Source organism: Gouania willdenowi, chromosome 9 (genome assembly GCF_900634775.1).
Source record: "Gouania willdenowi chromosome 9, fGouWil2.1, whole genome shotgun sequence".
NCBI classification, from domain to species: Eukaryota; Metazoa; Chordata; class Actinopteri; order Blenniiformes; family Gobiesocidae; genus Gouania; species Gouania willdenowi.
Genome location: NC_041052.1, coordinates 22,745,778 through 22,766,362, shown reverse-complemented (window position 1 = coordinate 22,766,362; position 20,585 = coordinate 22,745,778). Strand labels below are relative to the sequence as shown.

At 38.3% G+C, this 20,585-nt stretch overlaps 1 protein-coding gene across 1 annotated transcript; it reads left to right on the top strand.

Moving 5' to 3' along the window:
- On the top strand, positions 1–17,754 carry LOC114469717 (phosphatidylinositol transfer protein beta isoform-like). Its single transcript, XM_028457474.1, has 11 exons — positions 1–199; positions 3,168–3,198; positions 7,128–7,273; positions 7,864–7,955; positions 8,110–8,117; positions 8,213–8,287; positions 8,377–8,460; positions 11,609–11,686; positions 13,434–13,544; positions 14,135–14,257; positions 17,663–17,754. Exons 1-11 carry the CDS (start codon positions 180–182, stop codon positions 17,708–17,710), a joined length of 816 nt encoding a protein of 271 aa, XP_028313275.1. The 5' UTR covers positions 1–179; the 3' UTR covers positions 17,711–17,754.
- The last annotated feature ends 2,831 nt before the right edge of the window (positions 17,755–20,585 follow it).

Here is a 20,585-nt window from a genome sequence, read left to right as displayed (position 1 = left end):
ATTACTCAGACAGGCAGGTCAGAGTTGGCGCATGGCTGTAATGAGCTTCTATGGGCTGCTCTATGGCTACGAGCTCCGCTCCTACAGGGAGGAACCGTGCGTCACTCTAAATGACGATGACGTCATCGGTGTGGGCGATTGGGCAAACGTAGCAGCAGTACGGATCTGCACAAGGTACCATGGTCCTCATCAAGGAATAGTAAGTTAGCCGCCTCTCAGCGATTCAATGACTCTTCTTTACTTCTGCTTCCATTTCCTGTAGACTTTAGCGACATGTTTAGTTTATATTGCTGTTCTTTTCCCTGTGTTAGCTTTCTAGGTAAAACTTTTCCTCCAGTTTCGGTTTTCGTATTGAGCACACGAGGTTTTTCGTGTTTAGCCTAGCGGTGTTATGTATTTGTTAGTTTCCATGTTAACCAATGACAAGTTTCAATGGTTTTAACTCTCGGTCATGATTATACTAATTATTGTTTTTAGTTAAAAATAGAAAGTGAAAAATAATATTGTACGACAGGTATTCCGTCACTAGTCAGATGGGTTTGAACTTTAATACATGATTGACATTTAAAATGAATATTTCCATGTTTTGTTCCTAGCTTCCTGTTTAAAGGACAGACTCCATTACTCGGGGTTTTTCAGGCTTGACGTGTTTCCCTTAACAACAATCAAATAAATGTAATGTATCGATTACTACTTATTAAACCAACTTTAACTGCTGGTTTAAGGACTACGTTTCCACTTCTATCAAAACCACTTTAACCCTGATCAGAAGTCTAGCTTAGTTAGTAGTAGGAAAACACCGGCTCTGGCAGCATTTCTGACACCGGGTAGTAGTTTGAGAAAGTGAAAGATGTTTGCATTACACAGTGTTTCTTCTAATGTATTTCGCGATTGTTCTGAAGGAAAACGCTAGTTAAGATATCCTAACTTTATGGTCGCAGTAGTGACACGACGTAAACCCACCAATCTCTGCTAATCTGACCTGAGACCATTCACAGTCATTTATATAGAAGTCGCTCAAATCAACAGAGCTATAGCTGAAGTTTAACAAAACTGCTAGCTATTTGCTAACACAGCCAAAGGAACGGAAAGTCATCTGGCTAAAATTGATGTTCATCAAAGTAATTTGAGGAAAGAAATGATATGTATATATATCAGACAGAAGTAAATAACTTACAAACATACACTGAAATATGGCCAGCCCTGCTCCTTCATATGCTTTAATTTTATCTGATTTAATTTTTACATTAAATTTACGTTCAATATTTTTTTAGTTCCGGTGTTGTGAAAAATAATCCTACGCGTGAGAGCCTCCTACAGGCGCATGCGCACTAATGGCGTAGTAAATATTTACACGTATACGTGCAATATTTTGCTGCCTTAAAATTTCCTACTATGATAAACACTAACTCTAACCCTAACCCTAAAAATTAAAGGAAATATTCTTACCTTTTTTCATCATGACGGACGGGCATGCGCATTTCGCCAGGTGCGCATGCCCATTGTCTACCATAGGAAACTTTCATGGTAGGTTTATTCTACACTTAACCGGCACTTCCTGTGCGCATGCGCAGTAAGCCGAATGCCGGTAGTTGCATCTCTGCCGGACCCGTCTCCTTCTAGCTATAGTTCTGTCAGTTTTATTTTAGCCTAAACTCCTGACCCTAACCCAGGAAATACCCTAAAATGTTTCTTTTTTTGTATATTTATTTTTAAAGGTGGAATTTGTCATGTTAAATATGTTAAAATTAAAAAAAAAGATATGTCAGAAGTGAGATTCAAACCCACGCCACCGGAAGGAAGAATCCTTGAGTCTGGCGCCTTAGACCACTCGGCCATCTAGACACGGTGGTAACATAGGCACATTACGCCACGTATGTGGTTACAAAACAAGATTATGTCATTAATGATTAGTATTACACTGCATGGCTTGTAGGATTACTTTAGCACTACAATACAAAGAAATTATTCAAAAGCTCCTTTTTGATAAGCAGTTTTGTGATCATTGGTCTAAAAAGAGTAGCTTATATTGCTGAGCTGAGATTTTTGAGGTAGGATAAATAGCGCAGCGATTCTCAATTGGTGGGTCGCGGAAAGCTGGCCAAAAATAAAAAATAAAATACTTAATGTCTGTCATGTTTGACTTGTCTTTTATTTTGAAAGAAACTTTTGACAGGCATGCTGTGAAATTCATGTTGCACAGGAAAATATATAGATTTATTTTTTTAAAAAGATTATATATGCATGTTTTCAACAATTATCTTTAAAAAAAAACTAAATTTGGTTTTTGTTGAATTCTAAAAAAAAAAAGAAAAAGTGGGTCGCGATTTGATGCATGTGGCAAAATGTGGGTCCCAGGGTGAAACCAGTTGAGAACCCCTGAAATAGAGGACCACGGTGTATAATTGTAAATGAAATGAGTCAAGCTTTCATAAGAGGATCCACCAGAAAGCAAGAACGTTTTGTTAAAAAAAAAAACAAAAAAAAACTGGAGATGCCAATAGAAGCCATTGACATACGTCTCTGAGTATCGACGATTTAGACTAAATTAAGAGTTTTACTTTGGCTCAAATTGAACAGCTTCTCCCAACTGGAGAAGAAAACTTCCCTTGTGAAAAAGCGGTAATCAATCGTTAGCTGTTATCTTAGAGAGAGCTTCCTCTTCCTCCTTTTGCTGTTGCACTGAGAGGTTATTGAGGGGAAACTGCTCTCACCCATTAGGGTAAATCATCATCAGGCAAGGCTGTGGCCTATTGTAAACTACTGCTGCACCCTTTGCTGCTTGTAGCATCCAATTAATAAGAAAGAATGTTAACCATTATAGCACTGATGAGTGTTTTTGTGTGTGAAGTGGCATGGAGTGTTTGTGTTTGGCAGAAACTGGTACAAAATATTAGGGAAAGCTCGGGTGTTAAGTTTAATGGCTGATGTTGAACCACATCTTTAAAGAAAATCCTCAAATCTCAACCCTTTTATCACATAAACCTGTAACAATCCACTTCCTTTGTAGATAAACCTCAAAGCTTGTTTCTGGGATGACTACACATTGTTTCAGCTAACAGACAGATCCCTCCTACTGTTTGCTTCAGGATGGGCTACTCATCCATTTGTTATGTTTCCAGGAAACAACAGTCATGTTAACATTACTATGTTTCTCTCTTTTGCAGCCGTGTGGTTTTACCCTGTAGTGTTGCAGAGGTAAGTAATCTTCTTTTAAGCCTTACAGTACTTGTTTTTTCAACATCTAACTTACAATAGATTAGAGTCAAAGTGTGCCAAATTCTTTCTTCTTTTAAATGAACTTATTAATGGCACCGCATAGAGCTACAACAGAAGTGTAAAAATAGAAATATTGGTGTATAGAAACTGGCAAGATGAAGTGCTAACAGCAAGCGATTCCATTAGCATTTCATATTTGTTAAATTAATTTAAAAAATAAATAAATAGGCTATTTAATTAGAGAATTTGTAATCAATCTCAATTAATCACCAAACAATATTTGTCACGAAATGCAACAGTTTTCCAATTTAAATGAATTTTGGTATATGACTGAATCAATGAATACACAATAAATCAGCTTAAACAAAAAAGTGTTTATTATTTTCATGTGCAAACATAGTGTGCAATATGAATAAAGATTATGATTGCATTGTTCACAAAGCACAAGCTTAAATTTAAGTAAGCTATATTCTTTCTTTTCTGGATTTTTTTGTAAAATTCTTAAATCAATTTTTTTGTGTATTAAAATAAAAAACAGCGCTTCATACTAGGAGTGTGCGATATTTTATCGTTTATGATTTATTGTAGGGCTGGGCGATATGGCCTTTTATAAATACCGCGATATTTTTAGGCCATGTCACGATACACGATATATATCTCGATATTTTGCATTACCCTTGAATTAACACTTTGATGCACAAAATCACACCAGTATGATGATTCTATATGTCTACATTAAAACATTCTTGATCATACTGCATTAATATATGCCAATTTTAAACTTTCATGCAAAAAAGGGGATATCACAACTAAGTCAAAGTTGACATAACTGTATTGATTAAACAGTGAGTGGCTCAAACATAAAATGAAACAGAAAGTGCACGTTCTGTGCAAAATTGTCACAGAGACATTTCAAAACAAGACATTAGTGCAGGATGCAACTCACATGGCATTTCAAAACACAAAATTAAAGTGCACTTTTTGTACATAATGCCACTACAATATTTTAAAAACAAATAGTGCCCTTTTGTGCATGTTGTCATTAAGATGACATTTCAAAACAACACTAAATTTAAGTGCACCTTTTGTGCATAATGCCACTAAGATATTTAAAAAAATATATATATAATACACTTTTGTGCAGGATGTCACAGGTCATTTCAAAATCAGTAAAATAAAAAATAGCTGCATAATAGGAAATCAAATGGTGGAAAAGAAAGTGTATGGTATTTATAAAAAGGACCCTCCTTTTAGTTTTTTAATTTTACAATCCTATGGCTTCAAAGACAATACCTAAACATAAAAGTTAATCTACAAACAAGCATAAAAAATAAAATAAGCTTAACTTGATAACCTAAGTAATCTTCGATGCTGGACAGGACAAGAGAAGAAAAAAAAAATAATAAAAAAAGTCCGCGAGTTTAACGGTATGGTCATTTTCAACACCGCACAGACTACAAGGTGCGATATATCGAGTATATTCGATATATCGCCCAGCCCTATTTTATTGTCAAAAACATTCTCACTGGTAAGAATATGTCATTGCACGACATATGGACTGCATCTAAAATCTCTGATATAATATATTTTGGTTTTTTGGATTTATTTATTCAATATCTTCTATTTTGATTTTTTATTTATTTTATTAAATCATAGAATATTCTTATTCTAAAAGGTTAATTATATGTAAGCCATTGGTTAATAATAACTGGGTCTTTTTTTAATAATCAAGCCTTTTCTAACATTCTACACTACAAAATAAGTAATAACAGTATGTATGATTCGTGCTGATATCGAATCTAATAGATATCGGCCAATACAGAAGGCAGCAATATCAGTATCGTATCGAAAGTGAAAAAGTTGTATCGGGACATTTTCTAGTTAGAGTATCCGTCGTAGGGATACAACAATACAGTCAGCCCACGGTCCAATAAGTGCCTCGATTATTTTTTTTTGGTCACGGTTCTTGGTTTGGTTTGGTGTTTTAAGTACATTTTAAAGAAATTAGGGAAATATTAATTCAAAAATTAAATAAATAAACAAAAATTCATTACTTTCAATAAATATACCTGTAATAAACTTAAACTGGCCATTTATTTTGTAACATGGATCCAGCGTATTTAAAAGATGACGAAAGCCCACATCTCCAACCACCAAAACGTCTGCAAATCCCTAGCGATGAACACCTACAGCCTTAGCTATTTTTGTGTTTCTCTGAACAAAGGCACTGGGAGGGCCTGTTGCTTTTTAGATGACCGTGTTACCTGTTTGCCTGCTTCACACAATGATATCACTGGCTGATGCGCTACGGATGTGACGTCCTGTTGGAAGTGTTTCCATTTAAATAGGCGCTACGTGTAAAACAATGTTTAAAGACAGACACTCAGTTTTTATTCATCGTTTTCTCTTCCTTGTCATTAGACTGGACAATGACAGTGAAATGTTCTCACACCGCTGACTTTAAAGACTGCCATAGCTGCTCCTCACCATGCTAAAAGTAAACAACGTTAACAGCACTGCCAATATTTAGCGCGTTGTGATTAGTTTATTAAGTCACGTGGTGGCATCTCATAATCCCTGCGTGCTGACTCACAGGCAAAAAAGAGACATACAATGCACGGAGCCTTTACGCCAAACCGTAAAAACCGAGGTTTAGAAGTTAGTATTGAGCCGTGGATATTGTACTGAACGGTTCAATATATTATTGAGAATTGTTGCATGCCTAATTTGTGGCATGAAATAAAAAAGACCAACTGATGACATAGCAGTACAAAAGTTGGGTCAGACGATGCTAGCTGTAGTACTGCTTCTAGGCCCTGACCATGTCCACTACAATTATTTATCGAGTGAGTTTGTTCATTTGTCAGTCATTCTGGTTCTGAACCCTGTCATCTCATTGAGTGTGTATTGGAGACACTGCCTGTTCGGACCGTTGTAAGTGCTAGCTGCTTCTGGTGATCTCCATACTCTTTCTTGCACAATTCACACACAACTGGGCTTTTGTTTGTCATTCGAAGTGTTTTTTTGTTTGTTTTTTGAAATTGAAATGAACGCCCACGAAGCACAACAACGGCTTCTCCTCTGGTTCTCCCGTTTTTTATGTTGTAGTTTTTGTATCAGTATTTTGGGTATACGGGGAACTTGTGCAATGAGAAAGGTTCCATGCTGTTTGGAGTGGAAAAAAAGAGCGATTAACTGTGGTTTTTTTTTTTTTTTTTGGTGCGTTTTTTCCCCTGTAATTAACAAAAACAAATGTTTTTATGTAACATAAATGTTTTTATATAAAAAAAACAAATGTTTCTGTTATATTGAAAATGAGCATTCGCTCTTCTTGCAATTCAGTCAGTTTTTCCATTAATTATTGGATGTCTCACCGTTGCTGAGGGATGCTGATAGTCAACATCAGAATTACTTAGAATACAAAATAATTTGTCCTCTCTTTGGACAAATTGGCAACATCCAGGTTCTTTGTGATTAGGTTTTTTATTTCTAAAGTGAAAAATTGTTTTTAGAAAGGGGCATTCTCTCATTTGTTAAATTCAAAGTTGTCTTGCAACTTTTTTGTTGTATTTTTGGTTTAATCTTTTTACTGTGTTACCCAGGAAGGATGCTAAATGAAAAATATGTAATGTTGTTTTATACAGCAAAGCTCATACCTTGGAATGTGAAACATCAAGTTTCATAAAACAATGGAAATTGTTAACAGCCAAGCAGAAAATAACAAAAATAATAAAGGTGTTCCTTGCGTCTTCCTTTTTAAATATTTAATCAAGTGTAAATGGTTCAGTTTGTTCAGTCAGCTAAACTCATTTCTTTGAATGCACAATACTTTATTTTACAAGCCCCAAGCCCTTTAATTTTATTTAAGCTTTGCATTTGATGTGTTTGAAATTGCTTCTGTGTTGCAGTATCAGGTGGGTCAGCTGTTTTCTGTGGCTGAAGCAAGTAAAAATGAGACGGGAGGTGGTGAGGGCATCGAGGTCCTCAAGAATGAGCCGTACGTAAAAGCTGACGAGAAAGGACAGTATACACACAAAATCTACCACCTAAAGAGGTACAGTATGCTGGCCAGTTAAGCACCAACACAACCATACCCACCCAGACAGCATATGCAGCAATACAAGTTGCTAACTCTTTCACGTATTTGCAAATGTGTTTGTGGTCACTTTTGGAGAAGAATGTGACCCACCACCAAAAAGTTTGTGCTCAGGAAACCCACAAGCAATGGGCTAGTAATAGATTAGAGTCAAAAGGTCTACAAATATGTAGTAGAATTGTTCATGTTTCATATTAATGATGACTCCCACAAATCATAGAAATATTTAACAAATGACTCCCTTAAGTGAAGTTATTCTACTTGGGAAGCTTTTGCTTAGCAGCTCCTGTGGTGGAACTGCTAATACATAAGAATAATATTAGAATTCAAATACCTGGTCAAGTGATGCAAATCACAAATCTTCCAGCAATTCGCAACCACATGACAAATTTAAGGCCTTGAATGAACCCTTTATACATGTTTTTGGGTCATTCTGTTAGTGATTTGTGTGAGCAGTTCCACTCATGTAGTTGCACAGTGTGTCCAGGTAGTGGCACTGTTGTCTTATGTACACGTTTCTCTTTTTGTTTGCTTTTCTCATCCTACAGTAAAGTCCCAAAGTTTGTCAGGGCCATTGCTCCTGAAGGCTCACTTGTATTTCATGAAAAAGCTTGGAATGCCTATCCTTACTGCAAAACTGGTGAGTCCCCCTGTTACCCCCCACCATCACCACCACCATTCAGAGTAATGTGTTTAAAAATATTTCTCTCTGCTTGATTTGAACATGTGTATCTTATGCACTCTTCTCTCTCTTTTTCTCTCCCAATCAACCTATATATGTTTTATTGATGCAGTTGTGACGGTTGGTAGCTTTTATACGTTTCTTACAGTAGAGTAATTAACAATTAAAGTCGTTAAGTTCATTCTTTCATGTTTCCTTGTAACTCCTTGTTGCAGAATGAGTATATGAAGGACAATTTTGAGATCAAAATCGAGACATGGCACAAACCAGACCTTGGAACAACAGAAAATGTGAGTCTATTCCCATCAGATCAGTTCCTTTCACGAGTTTTAAATCTGAACATATGTATTCTTTTTTTTCAAATTTTTCCTATGATCAGGTGCACAAACTGGACGCTGAAACCTGGAAGTATGTAGCTGTTGTACCCATTGACATTGCAGACAGAAGTCAAGTGTCCTCTTCTGTAAGTTATTTCAGTCATTTGCATCATCTATCTGTACTTTCATTTATCTCGTCTCTAGTAAAGCAATGAAAAGACATTTTGGCACATCCGTGTGGACAAACACTGCAAATACAGACCAGATTTTCTCCTTCCCAATCTGTTTGGCATAATGTTTTATTTTTTCAATGGTTCCTACTATTTAAGCTGCTTTTAAAACATTTAATGTCATTTTTAAGTGGGTGACTGATGATCAGTGAGCAATAATTTGGACAACTGCAATAATTTTCTTTATAGTTCAGTTAAGTTCTAGACGTTGCAGCGTTTAACCCAAATATTGTAGAAAGATCTAGAAATCTGCCAATTTTTAAAAATGAATACCTATCAAGCTCCCAGAAATTTAATTGCAGATCAGCCAATTAATAGATTTAGTTTTGGTGTATTTTACTAAAATTTTACAGACGCATTGATGCATAATGCAGTGGAGATTAAAACACCAACATTTGAGAAGCATGTTTTAACCTACAGTAAAACTTATCACATTGATGTAAATTGTATTACAGCCAGGCAGTTGTTGTCTTAAGAGTTGCATTCATGAATAATTTTGAATATTTATTGAATAATTAATGAGGTATTCAAATTTTGTCTTGGTAATGATCTGAAGATGTGAGAATTGCAGGATTTAATAGGCAGATGTAGAAGAAAAAACAGGAATACACTTTTTATTGTTTGGAAAAATATTTTGTACATTTGAAGTACGACGACTAGTAACTACGAATTACCACTTTAGCCATTTCTGAGGGTAGTTAGTGGGATGTCTGGCCATTTTTGGCTTGCATGTGGCTTGGAGAATGATTTGAAAATGGCTTTGAGTTTTTACACCGTCTGTTTGAAGTCTCTAAAGTCTTACTGAAGACGATGCACAATATTGCTGTAATTTGACACCACATTGCCTCATCTCAGTGTGGCTTCCTGTGTGTGCACCAGCATATGTGTGGCTATTTGGTTGAAAGGTAGCAGATTATGCGTGTCGATGTACGCGTTTGTTTGTGGGGGTGAGTTAACGAGGCAGACATGTTTGCCTTGTGGAGGAGTGTGTGTTGTGTCTGAGGGCCCTATCAGCCCTCTGCCTCAGGCATGTCTGCAGGGCGTACCGCCAGCGCCGATCAGTTTGTTAGCGTAATTAATGCTCAGTGTTGTGTACGCGAGGAACTAGACAAACACACTAGCATGTCAGAAACTAACTTGCACTGTAGCACGCTCTCTTACTGGATGAGATAGATTTAATTTTTTTCTTTGTGTGTGCATGTCTGTTTATTTTTCACAGGCCTCGTTAGTGCAGCACTGTGTAGCGTTACGATGATGGAGCTCTCAGCATTAAAACAGCCAAATTATTGTGTGTGGGTGTTTGAGTAAGTGTATGTTCCAGTAACCCTGAGAAAGTAGCCTTTAGCTGCAGGCGCATCATGATTTATTTAGAATTGTTGGGGCCCTTTAGCTGTTGATAATGTGAACGCCATTTAATTTATCTGGGTTTTGGTATTTGGTGTGCCTGCACTGTGTGCCCAAAATCCCCAAAGTTTTAGTAAAGTATTGCAGTCAAACCTCCTTTGTATCAGCACAGAAGTGTTGAGGTTCCACATATTTGTAACCTGTTGTAACCAGGGCACTTACATCCAGATGCCCAGCAGTAGTCGCTCAGCCTACTAAAAACTATTTAGACATGGGTGTGCCATGGTTTAATAACTCAGGGAAAACTGAATAAATGGAAATAAAACAGAATCGGTTATCCTATTTGGGAAAATTTGAAATTAAAAATCAGATGCCGTAGGTTACGTGACTCGTGGGTTAGAATCACGTTGTCTTTAGGCAACCTTGGTTCAGGTGGTAGAGGGGTCGTCTTCTGATCAAAAGGTTGGTGGTTCGATGTCAGGGCTATACCTGTCTATGTGTCGAAGTGTCCTTGGGTAACCCTAAATTGCTCCCAATGGTCAACTAGTGCCTTGCGTGGCAGCTCTGTCCCATTGGTGGGTAAAGAGCTATATTAATCAAGTCCATTTACCATTTACTGTTGGTCAAAATTGTAGGATGCACAGTAATCTGTTATGAGAACATGCGAAGTCTACACAACTGGGCCAGTTCACAACAGAACTCAGTTCTTTCTCCTATGAATAATTTTCTATGAAAGTTCCAATGGGTAAAATTTGTCATACAATTCAGCAAGCATTTTTCAATTAGGAATTTGGGTGCTGCACACACAGGCAGCTGAACAGGCTCACATTATGCATTTCCTTGATTATGCCCTTTTTTGTGTTATTGCTGTTTCACCAAACCAGTTAACACAAAATATTGCAACAATGTTGAAACATTTTTTCGGTAAAACACTTTTCTTTGCATCCCTGGTTTTATTGTTTAGACAAATAAAGCTGTGAATGCTCAATGTCAGAATTTTTGTTTCCAAAAAAAGTGATAAACCAAAGCCATTCACTATGCCTCTTTATTCAGAGTAGTGGGTGGAATAACTTCACAAAACTACTCGCACTGAACATGGAAGAGATTTAGCGCTCGCTTCATTGTTTGAGTCATTCATTCATTCATTCAGAAAATTCTATTATCCAACTGTTTTTTTATAAAGGTATTTATAGTGTCTTGGCTCTGACTCTAGCTAAAATATACTGCTGTAAAAATAGATATTTTTTATATTTTAGTCCTCAGTGCTCATTTAGTAGGCACAGATCAGGTTAGGTACCTCTGTCATAACAACTAAATGACAGAGCAGTGATTTGCCACTGCTATAATGAGGTTTACAGATGGGCAGGTTTTTAAAGAAAGGCGAGACCAACCATAACCTAACCAAATTCCTCAAAGACCTCTGAAGTGTCAAGGCTTTATGGCAACAGAATCCCAGGTAGCAGAACGACACACATACACACACTCAGGCATTTTGAAATAGATGTATACCTAAAGTCAGATGTCGCATATATGTGCACAAAAATCTGAATTGGGCCACTTCGCTCTGCAGTGTGGAAGTAGGCTTGGATTCCAGTCAGGTCACATTTTAAAAACAAAATGGCTGTTATGTGACAAATAACTGACCTCAGTGTTTTTGAAATTGTTCGGCTGACAAGAACCAGGACAAGATGATGACATTACACTGTTTTTCTCCTCATAGGACTACAAAGAACACGAGGATCCTGCAAAGTTCAAGTCTGTGAAGACTGGCAGAGGACCTCTTGGACCCACCTGGAAGGTAAGAGTCTTCATTTTTAAGCCATTAACAATGATCCATTAATGAGATTTCACCACTCTCACAATGTGATTCAAACCGTGAATCCTCCAGTTATTAGATTCTGACCATCTCAACAATTTTAAATGTACATTCCTCTTTCAAACTTAAGTCATTAGTTATCAAATAGCCTGCGTTTGTCTTTGTTTTCTTCATTCTTGATTAAGTAACAAAATGCACTATAGTAACAAACTAATTCAAATTTAAATCAGCGTTACAAACCACAGGAAACCTGTCACACAAGTGCAGGACAACTTTTGATAAATTAATATATCACAAGTTGTAATTATTGTAATAAGTTGAATTCCATTGAATATTAGCACAAATGTTAAGGAGTCCATCATATTTGTGTGTAAAAGACGCAGCTATAATAGTCAAGCTTGGGCTACAGTAAAGCCCACAGTGCAATGCAGCAGTTTGATGAACACGGTCTTCCTCTTTATACATTTAAACTCAAATAAAAAATGAAGACAGACAAACTGAAATCTTGTTCCAAAACATGAAGTTTAATCATGGTAGTAAATGTGCGTTCTGTATATGTATATTTCAATAACAGATAAAGGCCTCGCCACACACAGACCAGGCTCACAAATGACTCCCTGCTGGGGTTTTTTTTTTAACTGTGATGCAGAGTCGTCAGAGTTCACCAATGGAAACTTTCCTTTGCTTCAAGAATTTTCTCAGAACAAAGGCCACCAAACATTTTTTTTTAATGTGAAAAAAAGAGCACAACTTTTATTTCAGTGTTTTTAATTTGATCACTTTTTTCTCTGCTGTGGACATGGAAAAGGGTTTTTGAAGAGGTAGAAGGGGGGGAAGTAGTTATGTGACAACAGAGGCACCATTTCTTGCCAGCTTCTCAGAGCAATGAAACTCTTGTCTATCTCTGCATGCACACATGCTTGCCTATCAGTACCCTTTGTATTTCTGAAAACTTGTGCTCCTTTGAGTGGAGCACAGAGAGGGAGAGAGGAAATGTCACCATAAGTGTTTTGATGTAGAATCCGTTTCATGTGAAGTTCTCCTTTAGCAATGACAACTTTTCTAAACCCACTGCAAATTTAGAAATGCTTCTTATTTCCCTTCTCTCGCACTTCTCCGTGATCGCAGCATCAAACGGCAGTGGAATGAGGGTGGGTTGACGCAGGTCTGTGGCATTTTCTCTCGGAATGCCGAACTAGAATGAAGTGATTAATTAAACAGGTGTTCTCGGAGGAAGTGTGTGTGTGTTCTTTGGGGTGAGCAGGTCCTAGGTGTTAATAATGTAACCGGCTTTGCACTGCGACACCCTTATCGCGCTCAGTGAGCGTCGTTTTATCTGCCTTCTGTGGCCACAAAGGCAAGCCTTTCGGGAGTGGTGTCGCTGTCGGGGCTTCATGGTCCCTTCATCTGGAGTTTATCCACTTTGCTGTGCCCCCTTTCTTCTTTTCTTCAGAGCGAGACAAAGAGCAAGCAGCGGACGGATTTAGAAATACTGTTGTAGATTAGAGTACTTTTATCCCTGCACAGCACATCTTCATATCGATAATTATTTCAGTAAGCTCCATACGCAACACGTTAGGTATTAATGATTTTTTTTTCTACTTTAAATGCACGTGTCAGTCTAAAATATTCAATTCACACCCTTTTGTCGGCTTGTCATTTGTGTCACTCTGCTCCAAAATGTGCTGGGTTGTTCACTCTGTCATTGTTGCTGTTCCTCTTCCAACAGACGGAGCTGCTGACTAACACGGACTGCCCCAGGATGTGCGCCTACAAACTAGTCACTGTCAAGTTCAAGTGGTGGGGCCTGCAAACCAAAATGGAGAGCTTCATCCATGAGGTTAGGGTGAAGTGTGTAACACGTTTCAAAGTGTTTAAGGCTGCTTTAACACCAGGATAGCTCAGTTTAGTTTCACACTATTAGAACACCAACCTGACAGCACAAGTTCATGCAGTTAGCTTTTTGTTTTGGGTGAAAAAGCTGATAAAGAAGAATACATCAATGAATGAAAACCCATTTACTCCAAAAAGAAAGGAAAAAGGTAAATATTACCACTTTCCCAACTAGGGACAAGAGTTGGAAATGAGCTATAGCTATAAACATCAGTGTGCAAAACATCAGTTCCATTTATTCTTTGGGAACAATTTGTAGTTGTATCGTGCCCAATTAAATACAATTATATTCTTTTCAATTGAAAATTTGTTTTTATCTCCACCATAAACACTCATGCATTGTGGGATGTGGAGTTGCGGAGACGTGTATTTTCATGCATAAAGGCGTTTTTACTTAATTTTGCACTGCTCCCCATGTCTGGCAAGCACAAAAAATAAATAAATTCTGTTAAGAATGAAGTAAAAACACTTCACATCCCACAATGCAATGTGCTAAAAATGTCAACATGTCATTTGTACTCCCTCTGTGTCCTTCAGCAAGAAAAGAGGATCTTCAACAACTTCCACCGTCAACTCTTCTGTTGGATCGACAAGTGGGTGGAGCTTAGCATGGAGGATATTCGGCGAATGGAGTCAGAGACACAGAGGGAGTTGGAGGAGGTGAGCGCTTTTTAAAAGACAATAATGAATACGCAGGTCCGTAACTTCGGCCTAAGTGTTGGTTTTTGGTTATCATCTATTTATAAATGTAAATAATCAACTTTAAAAATAGACATTTTTGTATTTATTAAATTGATGACAGGGTTTGTATTACTGCAAAATGCTATATGAAAGATCCCAGAGGCAGAAAACAAAGGTTGAAAATTGTCTGTTTTCCCATCTGTTTCCACAAACCTGTAACTTGTGTGTGTGCATTACGGTGCCTAACTGTCTTTATCCAGGAATGACGATGATAATAAACTAGAAAATAGATTCAGAGTTCAATTTGTAGCTGCATTACAATGTGTCTTAGCAAAGGTCAATTTCCTCACCCTCCGTGTATGTGCTCAGACACAGAAGGATTGTTTATCGTTTGTACAGTATGTCTTGTTGTTTTACCCCTTAAATGTAGCATTTACATGTTTTCCTTGTATTTATGTGCTATCTATCATATCTGTCATGCAACAGCACTCAAGGATTCCTGTTGTTGCTGTTTAAACAACTGTTAGAATCACTCTATGTCAAGGGTACACAATAGGCAGCCTCTGGTCTGCATCCGGCCCCTGAGCCGCATATTTGCAGACCATGAGCATGTGACTCCTTCACGTGTTTGTTTTGGTTCATCATGTAACGTCTAATAGACATCCACACGCTTCACTGCAGCTTGTGTGGAATTGATTTCTTTTATTAAACAGTTTTCGTAAAATGTTTTTTGTGGTAAAACACGTTTTGTTTTGAATGAAAATGATATATTTTTATTTTCTGCTTGGCTGAATATAAGGACCTTTGTCTTGTAAAAAAAAAAATTCTGTGTGGACCTTTCAGATTTGTAGTTGTTGACTTCTGCTCTGTATAGTCCACTGGCCATGCTTAAAATGGCCGAAAGAGCTAGATTTTAGGTTTCAGACGTGCCTAGGCCTGGCCTAGATTTCCATTGTGAGTGGGTTTAAGTGTGACTGGACCGTTTGGGGTGGTTTCTGACAGGTGTGAGTAACCCTTTACTCATTCACTGCCAGCCATTTTCAGAGCAGCCAACCCCATATTGCCAGATTCTGAAAGATTAGACTCTCTATTTTTCATCAGAAAAAAGAATTTTGTTTCTAGCTTGTTTCGTTCTTCCGTAATCAGCAGTTGAATAGAGGCACGTTTCACACAATTCACCAGTTTGTGACAAAAAGCTGAGAAAAACTGCTTTTTTCTTAAAAAAAAATCAGTGACTTTGAAGCTATTTTTATTAATTTTTTGGCTTTAGTGACACCTCAACATTGGTTTCCTTCTATAAAACTACAAAAACATCACTCAGACCTGGCAAAATTATTATTATTTTCCTATTTAGGTCAGAATTGAATAGTTTTCTTAATGTATTTTGGCCTTCCTCCAAGTCCTCCACATTACTAAACCAAATAACGTCTATAGATGTGAAAGGCACTCAAGGAGTTAATAGCTGCTACCCAATCATACTGTTCTGTTTCTAGTTGTAAAACAGCCAAAGCTCCTCTTAGGCTCCTCTTATATATTTATTTACTTATTTGTATGCCAGGGTGGTCAATCCTGGGGGTTGACTGTCCTGTTTTAGGTGGAGTCTTACTTCAACACACCTGAGGTCAATATGAGAGCTCGTTAATGACGTTTGTTGAAACCAGCTGTGATGAATAGAATAGAATACACCTTTATTGATTCACAACTGTAGCAACACAATATAAGAGCAGAGAGTAAGACTAAGAACAAAAGTAAATACTAACAAAGCATAATACTGCAAATTGCAAAACATACGTAATTTAGAAAAATGACAGCAAAAAGAAAATAAATGTGGAAATGACAATTGAGGAATTGGGTTTTGGGGGTGTGTGGTGGTGGTAGGGGGGTGACCGTTATTGTTAAACAGTGGTGTTGAACCGTCTGGTGGCAGTGGGAACAAATGATCATCTGAAGCGCTCTGTCCTGCATCGTGGTGGTATGATGCATTGGCTGAAGGAGCTGCCCCTGGACCACAGGTCCCCATAGAGAGGGTCAGAGTTGTTTTTCAAAATTGCTAGAATTTTGTCCCTCGTCCTTCTCTCGGCTACTGTCACCAGGGAGACCAGGTCCAGTCCAACCGCAGAGCGGGACTTCCTTATAAAACATCAAATCAGATGTGTTAGACCTTTTGGGACATTAGTACCTGCTTCAGGTTGGCACACTTTCTGGAATATTCTTTGTGTATAAACCATTAGAATAATGAGGCATGTGTCATGTTTGTTCTGTATGTTTTGAGAGAAGTGTACGGACACTTCTCTCAGATACACACTATTTTAAAGGGATTTGTAAAGGGAGTAAACTGTTATTCCACTTGAATATTAGAAAAGCAGATCTCTAAAATACAGGGCTTATTCCTGTGACTCACGTTCTGTTTGAAACATTACTATAACTGTACTTTTGGAGGCACTCCAAATATCAGTCTGAGTCCAGCTTTTGTCCGTACAAGGAGAACCAGAGAGGAATCTGGGCTGGACTGGTCCGAGCGGGATGGTCCCAATCGTTCCTGGCTCAATGTCGGTGCATAACATTTTCGTACTTTGCATCTTGCCCAGTTCAGCATGTGTTTCCCATTTTTGTTTGGAGTTAGAACACAGGCGGGTACCATCAAAGCAGGCTGTGGCGAGGAGGCCTGAGCATCTAAGGATAAGGGTGAGCAGGGTCACAGCTTGGCTGACCACAGCCAGCATGCAGTCGGTACCGTTTACATTCACCACAGCACACTGTGTGAGTGAGGATTGAACATACTAAGCAGCTGTGTCTGTATTTTTAATGTGTATTGGCCTGATGCTGTCGGAGAAAAGAGAAGCGGAGGGTGTGTGTGTGGTGCTTTGCTTCAAGATGGCTCCTTTTCCCCTTCATTTACATACAAATGGAATTCTGTAGTTGAGAAGAAATCTGTGCTGTGATTGAGGGGGAAAGTGGGAGGGAGGGTGGGTGAGGGGAAAGGATGGAGGAGTGGGAGGGGGAATCCTGGTGCCATTTCATCAGATCCGTCTCCTCCTCTGTTTAGAGCCATTGTTAGTCTGGACTGTTCCATTAAGGTGCTCGGCTATCAGATTCTGGCACTAATTGACTTTCCAAAGCCATCAGTCTCAGGTTGGGAGAATTTGAAAGTGATGCTTTTATCTAACCAGATGACAAACAGGAGCTGTGATAAGGAGCTGATTTAAAGAAGCAAAGATTCCAGTTGGTAAAAAGAAATGTCTCCCATTTTCAAACCGGTAGTTTGCAAAGCTGGAATCAAACCTTAATAAAGCCATGTCTAATGAACAGAAAAGGTGTAGGTATGTTCTAAACCTCCTCAGCCTACATAAATCTAACCTGGTAATTTCTCTGTTTCCCCCTCAGCTTCGTAAGAAGGGTTCAGTGCGAGGAACCAGTGCTTCAGATAAATGAAAAGGCTCCATAACACCCACAGTGACAGCAATGATGGAGAGTGCCAACACGGCTCCTTTGGTGCCACTTTTTACCTTAACTGTTCCAGGCTGTGGAGGAGGGAGCACTGCTACCTGCAATCACCAGAACACCTTCCTGACTTGAACCCAATCATACACATCGGATCTGGTGAGGAATTGATTTTTAGACGCCAGCACAATCCTAGCTGATAAGACTTTGGTTAATTTTTGCCAGCTCGATGGCACCTTCTTATCCAGACGTAGCCTAAGGGAGCCACTCAATAGAATTAAAAAAAAAAGCAATCCACCTTAGCAGATCATTAGCCAAATCCTTTGTCCTTGGACTATTAGATTGTCTTTTGTGGTTTATTTCACCTCCAAAACATTCCTCACATTGTCATGCCGTGAATGACCTCCCTCTGTCTCATCCCTGGTTTTAACTGTACAACGTGTCGTTCAGTGGTTAGCATTCCCTGGCATGAGGCGGTTTGTCATACTCATGTTTCTTCCCGTCACAGCCTCCATTAAGTGATTACTAACACTTATGGCGCCTTGTCCTGCTGTAATCCCCCTCCCATCTCCTCTCCTCAACACAAGCACTGCATCTTATTAACACTGATAATCATGCCTGCACAGGTCTTCACGCTCACTCCAATGCAGGCTTCATAAAGAGACCTGTGCATGCTTGCCTATGACGCATGCGATGCACACAAGAAGATAAACATGTGAAATCACTCTGAGCACAGCACACATCACCCACTCACAGGTGTGGATACCTTTGTGCTGATTCTGATCTTCAAAGCTAAAGCTGGCCAAATCTGTGGAAGCTGGTTCAGCTAAAGGATGTTACTTAGGCTGTGTTTACACCTCTCACTGATCTCCTCCAACCCACACACTCGCTGTTCTGAACATTTACAAATAACGCAGCATTCGTCCCCCCCAACAGATGTCTCTGAAGAAGAAAAAAAACACAACGCAAAAAAAAAAGCGACAGCACTGGAAAAACAGCCACAGATGGTGCTACACCTCTCCAGCCTCTGTCACATGAAACTGTAGCGCACTCCCTCAGTGCACCTCAGAGGCCTGTCCTCTACCGCGCCCGTTCTCCTTGCTTCATTTCAATCATGTTTACAGAGTCAGAATGGCCTTTTTAACACCAGCATCACATACCTATCAGGCTTATTGCACCTCTGCTGTCAGCTGTTGCTTCTGCTGACTCACTCTTCTCCAACTACCAAAATCTTCTGCTAGCTATAGGTTGGCATGAGCTGTCAGTTGCTGCTTGCAATGATTCTCTGTTCTATGCAGGGTGTACGTTTTTGTGTGTGTCTTTAGACATATCATAGCACCTAAGCAAGTGCAATGTCTTTATCTGATAAAATGCTGTTTGCTGCCTTAAGCCAGCACTCCACCGCTAGCAATGCAAAGGGCTGCAGACTCACCTCTGCGTCTCTCACCAGTTATGATGCATACTCCACATTATCGACACCATTTGCTGTCCTTGCATCAGCTTTGATCATTGCTTTTGTTACATATGTATGTACAGTTTACTTTAATTTTTGTGTTAGTAGTCTCTTCATTGTACAAATGTGTACAACAAGAAATTTGGGCTGAATAAATCTGTTTTAATTTCCTTTTCTTGAAACAAAAGTATACATATAATGAGATTGGATAGTTTTTAATTTTCTGTCACTCCAGATTTTCTTATTGACGGGTTATTGGCTTGTCCAAAGAGTTTAAAACATGAACTGTTACGTTTACATGTTTTCAGCAGCTGTAGATTAAGATAGGAAAGTGTGTTTGTGGATATCTGTGGCGACTTTCTCTTTAAATCAATCTCAGGTGATTAAAGTGACACAGACATTTCATTTTTAAAGGTTTTGGACACTTAAACTAAAGTAAAATTTGTATTTCCAACTCAGTTCTGGTTTTCTGTTAAAGAGAACATCCATTATATAAAGTCAATTATTTATTTTGTCACAGCAATAAGAGAGGAAGTTGTCACGATCCAACTGTACAGTCGTATCTTAATTTATTTAATCTACAGCTGTTAAATTTAAATTGTTTTAAAAGAATCCAATCAGCTTTTGATAATCAGGGGACATGGTAGTGAATGTATGACATATTGTGCCTTTTCTCTGCAGATCTGTTTTCCTTCTATGAAATCTATATATTGTATTCCACTATAAATAAATATTGTTTAAAAAAAAAAAAACAAGGCTGGGCTGATATTTTGTGCTAGTTAATGCTGGTGAATGTTGTAGACCTGAGGCATTAAAAAACTCCACTCTGCTGTTAAATTTATATCTTTTTTATGCAACACTCATTTATTGTGCCGATAGTTGATCAAAAGCACAGCTTGTAAAATGTTGAAAGTGTTTATTTGTACGGTTCTTGTACGGAAACCCCCGGTGCTATTGGTACGGTTGCCGAAGTACACAAACGTAGCGGTTTAGGTTATAACCCAATATGGCAACAATTTTTAGGGTTAGGTTTAGGGTAAGGTTTAGTCTTAGTCACATGACCTAAACTGGCTAAATAGGGGCGCTGCGTACAGATAGAATGTGGGTATATTGATACGGCAACTGTACGGATAGCCACTGCCTAAAATGTACTGCTACAGGTTTCTATCTACCTGCATTTAGGCGTTTAAGTAGCTTCCATAGCCACACACAGGTGTAGACATTTAAACTTGAAGGCTTTCAGAATGTTTCTCTAAACTTTTAAAAAGAGCAACAGTGTTTCAGAACATTTTCATTTCATTTATTTGTTTTTTCCAGCAGGAACAAGAAAACGAATGGGGGGCGAAAAAAACTCTGTACAAGGAAACTCCAACAGAGAAAAACAATCAGAGATGTTCAAAAATAACAGATAAG